General features: G+C 43.1%; 1 protein-coding gene across 8 annotated transcripts in view; it reads right to left on the bottom strand.

The window, feature by feature from the left end:
• Positions 1–12333, bottom strand: part of LMNTD1 (lamin tail domain containing 1) — an 89516-nt gene that overhangs the window by 16388 nt on the left and 60795 nt on the right. For 2 of the 8 annotated variants that reach the window (XM_082240165.1, XM_082240164.1), the window contains exon 7: positions 6425–6582. The exons of 5 other annotated variants lie outside the window; for them this stretch is intronic. In XM_082240165.1, coding sequence (XP_082096291.1) covers positions 6433–6582 — 150 coding nt within the window. In that variant the 3' untranslated portion in view covers positions 6425–6432. Of the gene's footprint in view, positions 1–6419; positions 6583–12333 lie in introns of all 8 variants that reach the window. One more of the 8 variants, XM_082240163.1, reaches the window with a different exon arrangement.

Below are 12333 nucleotides of genomic sequence, written 5' to 3'. Positions count from 1 at the left end.
CACACTCCTTGGCAGCAAATTCCACTGTCGAACAGCTCTTACTGTCAGGAAGTTCTTCCTAATGTTTAGGTGGAATCTTCTTTCTTGTAGTTTGGATCCATTGCTCCGTGTCCGCTTCTCTGGAGCAGCAGAAAACAACCTTTCTCCTTCCTCCATGTGACATCCTTTTATATATTTGAACATGGCTATCATATCACCCCTTAACCTCCTCTTCCCCAGGCTAAACATGCCCAGCTCCCTTAGCCGTTCCTCATAAGGCATCGTTTCCAGGCCTTGGACCATTTTGGTTGCCCTCCTCTGGACACGTTCCAGTTTGTCAGTGTCCTTCTTGAATTGTGGTGCCCAGAACTGGACACAGTACTCCAGGTGTGGTCTGACCAGAGCAGAATACAGTGGCACTATTACTTCCCTTGATCTAGATGCTATACTCCTATTGATGCAGCCCAGAATTGCATTGGCTTTTTTAGCTGCCGCGTCACACTGTTGGCTCATGTCAAGTTTGTGGTCAACCAAGACTCCTAGATCCTTTTCACATGTACTGCTCTCAAGCCAGGTGTCACCCATCTTGTATTTGTGCCTCTCATTTTTTTTGCCCAAGTGCAATACTTTACATTTCTCCCTGTTAAAATTCATCTTGTTTGTTTTGGTCCAGTTCTCTAATCTGTCAAGGTCGTTTTGAAGTGTGATCCTGTCCTCTGGGGTGTTAGCCACCCCTCCCAGTTTGGTGTCATCTGCAAATTTGATCAGGATGCCCTTGAGTACATCATCCAAGTCGTTGATAAAGATGTTGAATAAGACCGGGCCCAAGACAGAACCCTGTGGCACCCCACTAGTCACTCTTCTCCAGGATGAAGAGGAACCATTGATGAGCACCCTTTGGGTTCGGTCAGTCAGCCAGTTACAAATCCACTGAGTGGTAGCATAGTCAAGACCGCATTTTACCAGCTTCTTTACAAGAATATCATGGGGCACCTTGTCAAATGCCTTGCTGAAATCAAGGTAGGCTACATCCACTGCGTTCCCTTCATCTACCAGGCTTGTAATTCTGTCAAAAAACGAGATCAGGTTAGTCTGACATGACCTATTTTTCAGAAATCCATGCTGACTATTGGTGATCACAGCATTCCTTTCTAGGTGCTCACAGACTGTTTGCTTAATGATCTGCTCCAGAATATTCCCTGGTATTGATGTCAGACTGACTGGGCGATAATTATTTGGGTCCTCTCTTTTCCCCTTTTTGAAAATAGGGACAACATTTGCCCTCCTCCAGTCTGCCGGGACTTCGCCTGTTCTCCAGGAATTCTCAAAGATGACTGCCAGTGGTTCTGAGATCACATCTGCCAGTTCTTTTAATACTCTTGGATGCAGTTCATCTGGCCCTGGAGACTTGAATACATCTAAACTAGCCAAATATTCTTATACTATCTCCTTAGTTATTCTGGGCTGTGTTTCCTTTGCTGAATCATTTGCTCCAAATTCTTCAGGTCGGGCATCGTTTTCTTTATCGGAGAAGACTGAGGCAAAGAAGGCATTGAGGAGTTCAGCCCTTTCTGTGTCCCCTGTTTGCATTTCACCATCTTCTCCTCTGAGTGACCCCACTGTTTCTTTGTTCTTCCTTTTGCTACGAACATACCCATATGTTTAAAGTATGTTTAAAGTAGTATGATACAGCTTTAAATGTAGAGCACAGATGGATGGGGCCTGAATGCAGAGTCTTCAAAGCACTGACCTAAGATGCACGGATATTATAAAAAGTCTATCTTCTAGTTCTGTATTCATCAGTATTTTCAGGCCATGATCATCTACCCTTACTTCCAACTTGCAAGACTGAGCCACATTTATTTTTTATTGTTGACAGCAGTCCCTCTCTTTCTCTCTCTCTCTCTCTCTCCACCCACACACTCCATGTTCTCTTAAAAGAGAACCTTAAATAAGAAATTGTGATGACGATTTTGATGTGACCTACACTGGGACAACATGACTCACCAGATAAAAGCTAATCTAGCTGAGACTCTGTGTAATTGATTTAACGATGGCTATTCAGATGTGACCTATCCACTAATTAACCAGTGATTAGGCTTATCATAGCTGAGCTTTTTTCTCAACATCAGTGAATACTATATACTGAACAGGCTACCTTGGGAATTTCTGACACATGATTGTACTTTACAGATGGCAGGATGTTACATGGTAATTAAAGTCATCATGTGAAAAACATGTCCATGCATGTTTTTCTGCCAAAGTTCTTTACTAAGTGCCTTCATTAACCCAAGTGTGCTGTGTAATAACAAAGAAGAGACTGTTTTCAGTGGTGGCACCGCAGTTATGGGCCACTCTCAATCATGCCTGGTGCCTTCATTACAATTTTTAGGTGCCAGAATACATTATTTCTATTTTGGGGGGCATACAATATTTTAAATAAACACATTGTGAGGATCCTGAAAGAGCACCCCATGCCCACATTGTCACAGTTGTGCAACACACCTGTTAACCTGAATATATAACTAACTGGATGCTTTGGATGTTCCTTACATACCTGTGTTGTGATGTTGTGTTGTGTTATGTTATGTTATAGAAGTATATGAGATAGCATATGAGTTCCAGGCATCAGAACCACCACTTACTCAAAATCCAGCCGTAACTAATAGTAAGTGAAACCATTTTTCTTTCCAAGTGGCCTTGCCATGACTTTTACCAGCTATCTAACCACAGTGGATTTCACCTGCTTGCTGTGATATTTAAATTTATTGGAGTCTGGTTTCTTCACACCACTTGTGGGTTTTCCCCTCATTCTGACAAGCTAAGTCAAAACCCTCTTCTGCAAGGTTGTATCACCTCATTGCCTTTTCCATTTTACAGATGATTAAGTCCTTGCAGCAAAAAAAAAAAAAAAAAGGCATACAGATCTCAATGGTCTCCTAGTTGTTCTAAACACACTAGGTCATGTGGCTATCAAGATGATGGAGAAAAGATGGATGTCTGCTCTGGAACTGGAAATCTAAATACAGCTTGGTAGTAAAATAAAAATAAATTTAAAAAAATTGTCCAGTAGCACCTTATAGACCAACTAAGTTTGTTCTGGTATAAGCTTTGGTGTGCATACCTGAAAAAGTGTGCGTGCACATGAAAGCTTATACCAGAACAAACATAGCTGGTCTATAAGGCACTACTGGACAATTATTTATTTATTTTATTTTTATTTCAACTGCGTCAGACCAACACGGCAACCTACCTGAATCTAGAAGCTTGGTAGTAAGTTTCCTTTTTGAGTCATTATGACTGCATTGTGTGATGAGCTCAAGATGCTAGAAGAAGTGATAACTAACCCCCAGGCACACCTGCAAATGAAGCCAGCTGTGGGCCTTTTTGGCTTTTTTGACAAATTAGGGGAAACCATGTGCATTCATTATTTGCTGACATCACCAACTTGGATGTGTGAATGAACCATCACATGTCTACTGCCTTCCACAAACATTCCTTGTTATCTGATGTTGCTTCGAAGGCAATGCTTTTCAATCAATTCATTTGTCAGTCATATACTGAACAACCAAGAAACGTGAAGTCAAGTGATGTACATGTAGGAGCCCTTGGGGAAAACCTCAGCCAATGTACAGCTGAGGACCTTTCTGGATTCCTTTCTTTAATATATATGTAGTGATGCTATGATTCAGTGTTTGAATCGGCTGCTCTAACTGTGACATTAACAGCAACTTGGTGTGAAGATCCTAGCAAGGATTATTCGTTCTATAGGCCTCGGCTGCACTGACTTCTTTAAATAATCTGACTTTAGAAAAGTGCCTCAAATCAAGTAAGAAAGAATGAATGGTGAATCATCAATATAAGTTGGGAGGACTTCAATTATAGTCAGTCATTTTTCCTGCTCAGCTACTGTACACAGCCAGGTTCTAAAGATTCACAACTGTTGAAGGCTTGATCTAGGCCTGTAACAACAGCAGGAGGCGGGAATGAGGTGGTAAAATCTGGGAGTCTGGAGGTGGTAAAATGGAGTGCGCCATCAAACTGTAGGTGTGGTTGACCAATTTTGAAAGCTTCCCTATCTGAAAAGATCTGAAAAGAAAGATAGAACTAAGCTAAGCTGTAACAAAAAGCAGGGGAGGTGGCGGGGGGGGGACACACCCCTCATTTCCTGTCCTCTGTTCACCAACCCAAAGGCATGGGTCAGATGTAAACGAAAGTTCATACAAGCACTGCAGTGGACAGGGACTGAGTTGCTAGTATCAATCTGAAGGAAAACAACCATATATTATGGAATGTGGCAGATGCCATTTGTCCTATAGAGTCTTTGTCTGTATGCGTGAGGATTTCATTTAAATGGGAGGAGCATGATTTTCCTCATAGGCAATTCAGTATGAACTCTGAATTAGTACGGTCCACCCTACCACCACAGAATTCTAAAATGTCATGCTGTGGCATCTAATGAACCAGAACTAAGAACCACTTTGGACTTTGTGTGGTCCACACCTGTGTTATAGTCTCTAGAGATCTTCACATGAACACCCATCTTTCCTGTACTGGTGGAGTGAAGGAACTCATGGGGGAAGGTGGGTCAGGAGTTGAAGAACCACAGAGAGCTCTGAGTGAAGAACAGGTTCCAACAAAGATGAAAAGCAAGCCAAGGCTTTTTAAGCCTCTGCCCCCAGAGGCCACCTTTCGCCTTATGTGTTCCTTGAAGGCATGAGACATCCCTCCTCTTTCTGTCTCTCTTGTTCTATGACAAGAGCCCTTTATTCTTCAGATGACCCTTCCATCATGTGTTGAACAAGTCATCCAGGAAACATGTGAAGTGTGATGGGCAGATCTTCTTCGTTTCCTAAGCAGTGGGGAGGTGGGAAATGAGCAGAAGCGTTGTGCCTGGCTCCGTGTTTGTGAAATGCGTTGGCTTGGTGCCAGGCAAAAACATCCCTTTTCAAACAGGCCTTTGGCTGATTGACATCTAAGGACTCAGCTACACTGGTAGAGAGAATGTGATTTATATGCATTGTAGGTGTGATATACATTGTGCCACCAGACGGCGATGGGGAATACTGTTTTTCTCTACCTATTTTCCCTGTTTAAATGTACAACACTTTCAACTGAAATGCTACTTTGATGTGTCTAGATCCAGCCTAAATGTGTTGTAGGCGGGGGTTATTGGTTTGTTTTCCTTCTTGTTTTCTTATGTATTATAATCTTGTATTTTATCTTGCCTATACAAATTTAAATAAATAAATAAGCAGTGACCCACAGTCAAAACACAGATGAAAAACCCAACAGTCCTACTTAGGTGTTATTCACTCACTCCCATCTACATCAGCACAGGAATAAGGGTCCCCGAGTGGCTCTGCCGCCAACCTTGTGTGCTCCTTCTTGGACATCCACCTGTACAGCATGAACATCTGTATGCATGGGGAGGGCTTTGTACCTATGACTGCATGTGCAAAGACTTCCTAGGATCTGAAACCTAAGCAATCAGGGTTTCAGATCCTGGGGAAGGTTATGCACATATGTGACCAGGAAGCCTTGGCCATCAGACAGGCGCACTGTGCTTGGGTCAGATCTCTCGGGGACCTCTGTGTAGGCTGCCTGAGAAAGAGTAGCTTGCCCCACTGATTCATCCTGGTGTGTGGAAGGGTGCTACCAGATGTTTCTCACGGTGATTGACTTGGGTGTAGAAACCCTTCATCGGCAGCCCTTGGGGTGGGAGAATAAGTGTGACAGCTGCAACCCTCTGCTTTATGAGACCCTGTGCTGATAACAGCCATAGTGGGCTTAGTGTGAATGCTGCTACCTAGGAGCACTCAATCTCTGAGAACTGGCTGCAAGGCAGGCACTGATAATAATTTAAATCTCAGTACCTTTATCCTGGGATATAACTTTGCTGCAGCCCAACATTCTTGTTTAAAAAATTTGGGAAGTGGGAACAGATCAGCAGCAACTTTACAAGTTCAATGCACACGATATATTGCTTAATGTACAATGTTCACAGTGGCAATCAGGCATGTATACAGCAATGCTCAACATTTTGTCCTGTTTTTCTTTGACAATGGGGGGTTGCCATAGTGCTCAAGATTTGTTTTACTTTGAAAGAGTGACCAAAGAGGTGGGAGAGGAGGGGGCTTGGGGAAAACAAGGGGCCCAGTAATATCATGCGCCCAAGGGTCTCCAGAAACCTGGAGCCAGCCCTGTTTACCACTAAGTGGTATATAAATATAGGAAGTAAAGATTTAAAAATTAATTCATGTGATGAACCCCTCCAGGTGCCACATTTGGTAGGTAGGCTGTTTCAAGTTTCTTCTCTGTATCCACTGGACCTTATGAAAAAGTCTGAAGATGGATTGGAGTGTCACTACTGCAATCAAATATTGCTGTTAATCTTATCCCTGAAGTAGCATACCAAGAAACAAGCATAGTAGTCTGACCTTACTGTTAATATCACCACGCTGCAAATGGCGGAGGCCGTGGTGTTGGGGGGTAGAAAGACAGATTCTGAACTGAATGTAAGATCTGTAAGCCGAGTCTGTGCTGATCACGCAGTGGGAGGAAGGACCCTGGTACAAGGATTCGTAAGACTCCTGGCCTTGCCTGTGATATAAATATATATAACACCATTAGCAGGAAGGAGGCACTGAGCTGCTGGAACCAGGAATTCCAAGTGTCCCATATCTGGATGAGAGCACAGCACCACACTTTTGCAAAACAAGAGTGTTTCTGAAAGCAGGGGCCTGCAGTGCGCCCGGGCCATGCGTTTCTTCTGGGAGAGACACGGTGGCTTGGGTGCCGCAGGCTCTGCACTGCCCAAACGGTCCGCCCGCTGCCTCCTCCCCAGCTGTAGGGCGGCTGAGTGGGAGGAGGCAGGCAGATTCTGGAGGCCCCACGGTGCGCCCCGCCCATATGGGTGGCTTGCCGGTCACTTAATTTAACTCTGCAGCCCACACAATCAAGATCTGTCTGAATCAGTTCTTAATACTGACAGCATTCTTTCCTGACACTCAAAGCATTTTACACACTCAGTGTCAGCAGAGCATGCAGCACTCTTGCCAAATGGGGCAGTTCTTAACCAGTCTTCTGCACCAGCTCCTTTCTGTCTTCCCTCTAGTTCAATCCTAGACAGACAGGTCTCAGTTCTCTCTAGTTATGTTCCCGTTAGTAGTTTTGTTCCTAGTAGACCAAAAGTGATAGATGTTCATGCAAATTTGTAACTGCTCATTTACTATCAGCTCCATTATACAGTGGTACCTCGGACGCTTCAGGTTACAGACTCTGCTAACCCAGAAATATTACTTCGGGTTAAGAACTTTGCTTCAGGATGAGAACAGAAATCGCAAGGCGGAGGTGCAGCAGCAGCGGGAGGCCCCATTACCTAAAGTGGTACCTCAGGTTAAGAACAGTTTCAGGTTAAGAACGGACCTCCGGAACGAATTAAGTTCTTAACCCGAGCGACCACTGTAAAGGGCAACTATAACAGAAGAAATTTCTTGAGGCAGTAGGTAAGTTGCATACTGATTTCATCATTTGTGATGCACAGAGAGTGCTCTCTGTCTTTCAGGATGTTTATTAAGCCCATAGATGTGATGTGAGGCCTAGATGCCAGATCAAGGCTTGCTTACCATTGGCTTTTGGTTACCTCTGATGCTGGTGATAAGTATTTCTCTTCTTTTCAACATATTGAGTTTCAAGGCTTTATGCCTCACATTGGATGTGCTGTTCCAAGGGACTCTTCACCATACAGATTGCAAAATGCTGATAGGCCCAAATGAAGGCATGGATATTGAGGCAAAGAGGGAGCGGCATGTTAGTGTACCTGCAGGGCCAGCCCACCCGTGAGGCAAGGTGAGGCGACTGCCTTAGGCAGCAGGATCCACAGGGGCAGCAGATCCCAATGTAGATCTTTACCCACCCCCCATTCACTCACTCCTCCTTCCCTGGTAGGGAGGGGGACAACATTTTGTGGTTCGCCTCAGACACTAAAATGTCTTGGGCAGCTAAATGGAACCACTGCTCCAGGAAGCACAATAAGCAATGTTCTGCGCCTGGAATCCAGCTCTTAGGGCACTTCATAACAGAATTTTCAAGATCAACTCTAAGTCACACTTCCCAGACTAGTGTATGGATTAGAATTTACTTAGCATTACTTAGCATTTCTATATATTCCAATGCAGTTCTTGACTCACAAAGCTAGTAAAACTCACATCATTTTTTTAAAACAATGTATATTTTGAAATAAAATATGCTTAGAAATGTGTATTTCAAGAGGAAACGTGGTACAGGGGTACCTCTGGATACGAACTCTTCTGGTTGTGGAAGTAGTTGCTCCTGGATGCGAACTTTGCCCCGGGATGTGAGCGGAAATCACACGTTAGAGGGGAGTGCGCAGCGGGAAGCATGCTTTCGCTAATGGCACCTCATGTTAAGAACAGTTTCAGGATAAGAACAGACCTCTGGAATGAATTAAGTTCATATCTGGAGGTACCACTGTATTTAATATACAAATTCTGCTATTCTCAGTGGAGATTTCTTATAACATATGTTTGAATGTTGAATGTGTTAGTGTATGTCTAAATATAACGGATAAAGCAAGCACCACTATCTGTACTGCTGGATAAGTGTTTAATGGTTATTGTATTTGTTTAAAAACTAATGAAATTTTGTTACACACACACACACACACACACACACACACACACACAACTTCTGCGGTGGATATTTACTAAATTATAATGAGGCATATCCTTAACAGTTGAGCAAGTGACTTAACTATGAAAGTGGTGTCCTATAGATTTTCCATTACTGAGAAGGTTCCTATACAGAGTTGCACGATTTTCTTTATAAGCATTTACAATGGTACCTTGAACTTAATCCATCGAGTCCAACCCCCTGCCAAGCAGGAAACGCCATCAGAGCACTCCTGACATATGGTTGTCAAGCCTCTGCTTAAAGACCTCCAAAGCAGGAGACTCCACCACACTCCTTGGCAGCAAATTCCACTGTCAAACAGCTCTTACTGTCAGGAAGTTCTTCCTAATGTTTAGGTGGAATCTTCTTTCTTGTAGTTTGGATCCATTGCTCCGTGTCCGCTTCTCTGGAGCAGCAGAAAACAACCTTTCTCCCTCCTCTATGTGACATCCTTTTATATATTTGAACATGGCTATCATATCACCCCTTAACCTCCTCTTCTCCAGGCTAAACATGCCCAGCTCCCTTAGCCGTTCCTCATAAGGCATCGTTTCCAGACCTTGGACCATTTTGGTTGCCCTCCTCTGGACACGTTCCAGTTTGCCAGTGTCCTTCTTGAATTGTGGTGCCCAGAACTGGACACAGTACTCCAGGTGTGGTCTGACCAGAGCAGAATACAGTGGCACTATTACTTCCCTTGATCTAGATGCTATACTCCTATTGATGCAGCCCAGAATTGCATTGGCTTTTTTAGCTGCCGCGTCACACTGTTGGCTCATGTCAAGTTTGTGGTCAACCAAGACTCCTAGATCCTTTTCACATGTACTGCTCTCAAGCCAGGTGTCACCCATCTTGTATTTGTGCCTCTCATTTTTTTTGCCCAAGTGCAATACTTTACATTTCTCCCTGTTAAAATTCATCTTGTTTGTTTTGGTCCAGTTCTCTAATCTGTCAAGGTCGTTTTGAAGTGTGATCCTGTCCTCTGGGGTGTTAGCCACCCCTCCCAGTTTGGTGTCATCTGCAAATTTGATCAGGATGCCCTTGAGTCCATCATCCAAGTCGTTGATAAAGATGTTGAATAAGACCGGGCCCAAGACAGAACCCTGTGGCACCCCACTAGTCACTCTTCTCCAGGATGAAGAGGAACCATTGATGAGCACCCTTTGGGTTCGGTCAGTCAGCCAGTTACAAATCCACTGAGTGGTAGCATAGTCAAGACCGCATTTTACCAGCTTCTTTACAAGAATATCATGGGGCACCTTGTCAAATGCCTTGCTGAAATCAAGGTAGGCTACATCCACTGCGTTCCCTTCATCTACCAGGCTTGTAATTCTGTCAAAAAACGAGATCAGGTTAGTCTGACATGACCTATTTTTCAGAAATCCATGCTGACTATTGGTGATCACAGCATTCCTTTCTAGGTGCTCACAGACTGTTTGCTTAATGATCTGCTCCAGAATCTTCCCTGGTATTGATGTCAGACTGACTGGGCGGTAATTATTTGGGTCCTCTCTTTCCCCCTTTTTGAAAATAGGGACAACATTTGCCCTCCTCCAGTCTGCCGGGACTTCGCCTGTTCTCCAGGAATTCTCAAAGATGACTGCCAGTGGTTCTGAGATCACATCTGCCAGTTCTTTTAATACTCTTGGATGCAGTTCATCTGGCCCTGGAGACTTGAATACATCTAAACTAGCCAAATATTCTTGTACTATCTCCTTAGTTATTCTGGGCTGTGTTTCCTTTGCTGAATCATTTGCTCCAAATTCTTCAGGTCGGGCATTGTTTTCTTTATCGGAGAAGACTGAGGCAAAGAAGGCATTGAGGAGTTCAGCCCTTTCTGTGTCCCCTGTTTGCATTTCACCATCTTCTCCTCTGAGTGACCCCACTGTTTCTTTGTTCTTCCTTTTGCTACGAACAGACCCTTTGTTATATCGAGAGCCTTTTAAAGTCATAAAATAGTTACCCTCTGCTCCCTCTTTTAGTTATTCCCTTCTTCTGCAACTCTTTGTTACTTTTTGCAACAGTTTATATCACTTTTAGCAAGTTTTCTAAGAGGGAGAAGTTCTAACCGCTTGCCAACCTCCTCTCCACGCTCCGCTCGTAGTCTTGCGTTGTTCTCCGATTTCAGTTTAAAACTGACCTCTATTTCCACCTTCTTTTCCCAAAGCCTTCCTTTTGTATGCTCCGATTATATTCCAAAATCCAAATTTGGCTTAAATTCTTTATTTTTGAGAATCGGTCACTCGCCCTGCAAGCCTGGGGCTGCGTTCTTGAGGGTGAGACAATGGCTTCCCCAGTGCCTGCTTTCTCCGCTCGCCGTTCTCTTTGCTCCTGTTACGGAGTTACCTGACGGCCAGGTGATCTGCAAACGGCTCCGCTGGGCTCCTGACCCTCTGGTTTCCCTCCAGAGGGGTTTTGGGGGGGCCACCGCGCCCTGTAGCACCCCAGTTTACCCTTGAGAACCCGGACTTTCTCTCTCCCGAGAAAGTCCCGCTTGCGTCGGGTCCGTGGCTCGACCAGAAGTCCTGGTTTTCTTCCATTCCGTACAAATCTCGCTATATCTTTCCTCCAACTTTTAAAGCATTTCATTCCTCCCAATATTGGAATGGTTTGGAATAGGAAAATCATTTTTGGTAGAATGTTCATTTTGACTACTGAAATCCTACCCCATAGGGAGAGGTGAAGTTTATTACAAATTTCGATATTTTTAAAAATCTCATTACATGTTTTTGTGTAATTGTCCTGGTACAAGTTAATACATTTTGTCAATATCCAAATTCCCAAATATTTTACTTTGTTTTTAATCTCCAAACCCGTTTTTTTTGTAAATCCTTCATCTCCTCAGATCTCATATTTTTAACTAATAAATTAGTTTTTTGAAACTTATTTTAAATCCTGCTAATCTTCCAAATTTGTCGATTAATTCTATAGCTGCTGGAATACTTTGTTGAGGATTCTCAGGTCGTCTGCGAATGCTCTGATTTTATATGATTTTACTATCTTAACTCCCTTTATTTCTTCATTTTTCCTAAGAGTTTGTAATGTTTCCAACACCAATATGAATAAAAGAGGTGAAAGGGGACAGACATCCTTGCCCTGTGCCCATGGTTATTTCGATATTTTCTGTAATATTACCATTTATTATTAGGTTTGCCTTCTGTCGGTGGTAGATCGTTTCTATTGCCCTTTCAAATTTTTCTCCTAGTTTCATTAATTTGTTTCTTCGTGAAGCACCAGGAGATGTTGAATGCTTTTTCTGCATCAATGCTACCTGTTTGTCGCTTTTAAATTCTAAATATTTCAATATATCAACAATATTTCTGGTATTGTTTTGGATCTGCCTCCCAGGTAGGAATCCTGCTTGATTTGGGTGGATGATTTCTTTTAGCATTTCTTTCAATCTATTTGCTAATATTGTAGCAAAGAGTTTATAATCACTATTTAATAGTGATATTGGTCTATTATTTGCTACTAATTCTGGATCACCTCCTTGTTTTGGTAATAACATTACATAGGGTTCAGTCCAGGAATCTGGTATTTTCCCTTTCTTTAAGATGTCATTCATTATTTCTTTCAAAGGTGTTACCAATATATCTTCTAGTTTCTTATATAACTCAGCTGGTATACCTTCGGGGCCTGGCGTTTTCCCTGGTTTGGCTT

Source organism: Podarcis vaucheri (genome assembly GCF_965113315.1).
Source record: "Podarcis vaucheri genome assembly, chromosome: 10".
NCBI classification, from domain to species: Eukaryota; Metazoa; Chordata; class Lepidosauria; order Squamata; family Lacertidae; genus Podarcis; species Podarcis vaucheri.
The sequence above is the reverse complement of the archived record's forward strand: the minus strand, read 5'-3'. Positions and strand labels throughout refer to the sequence as shown.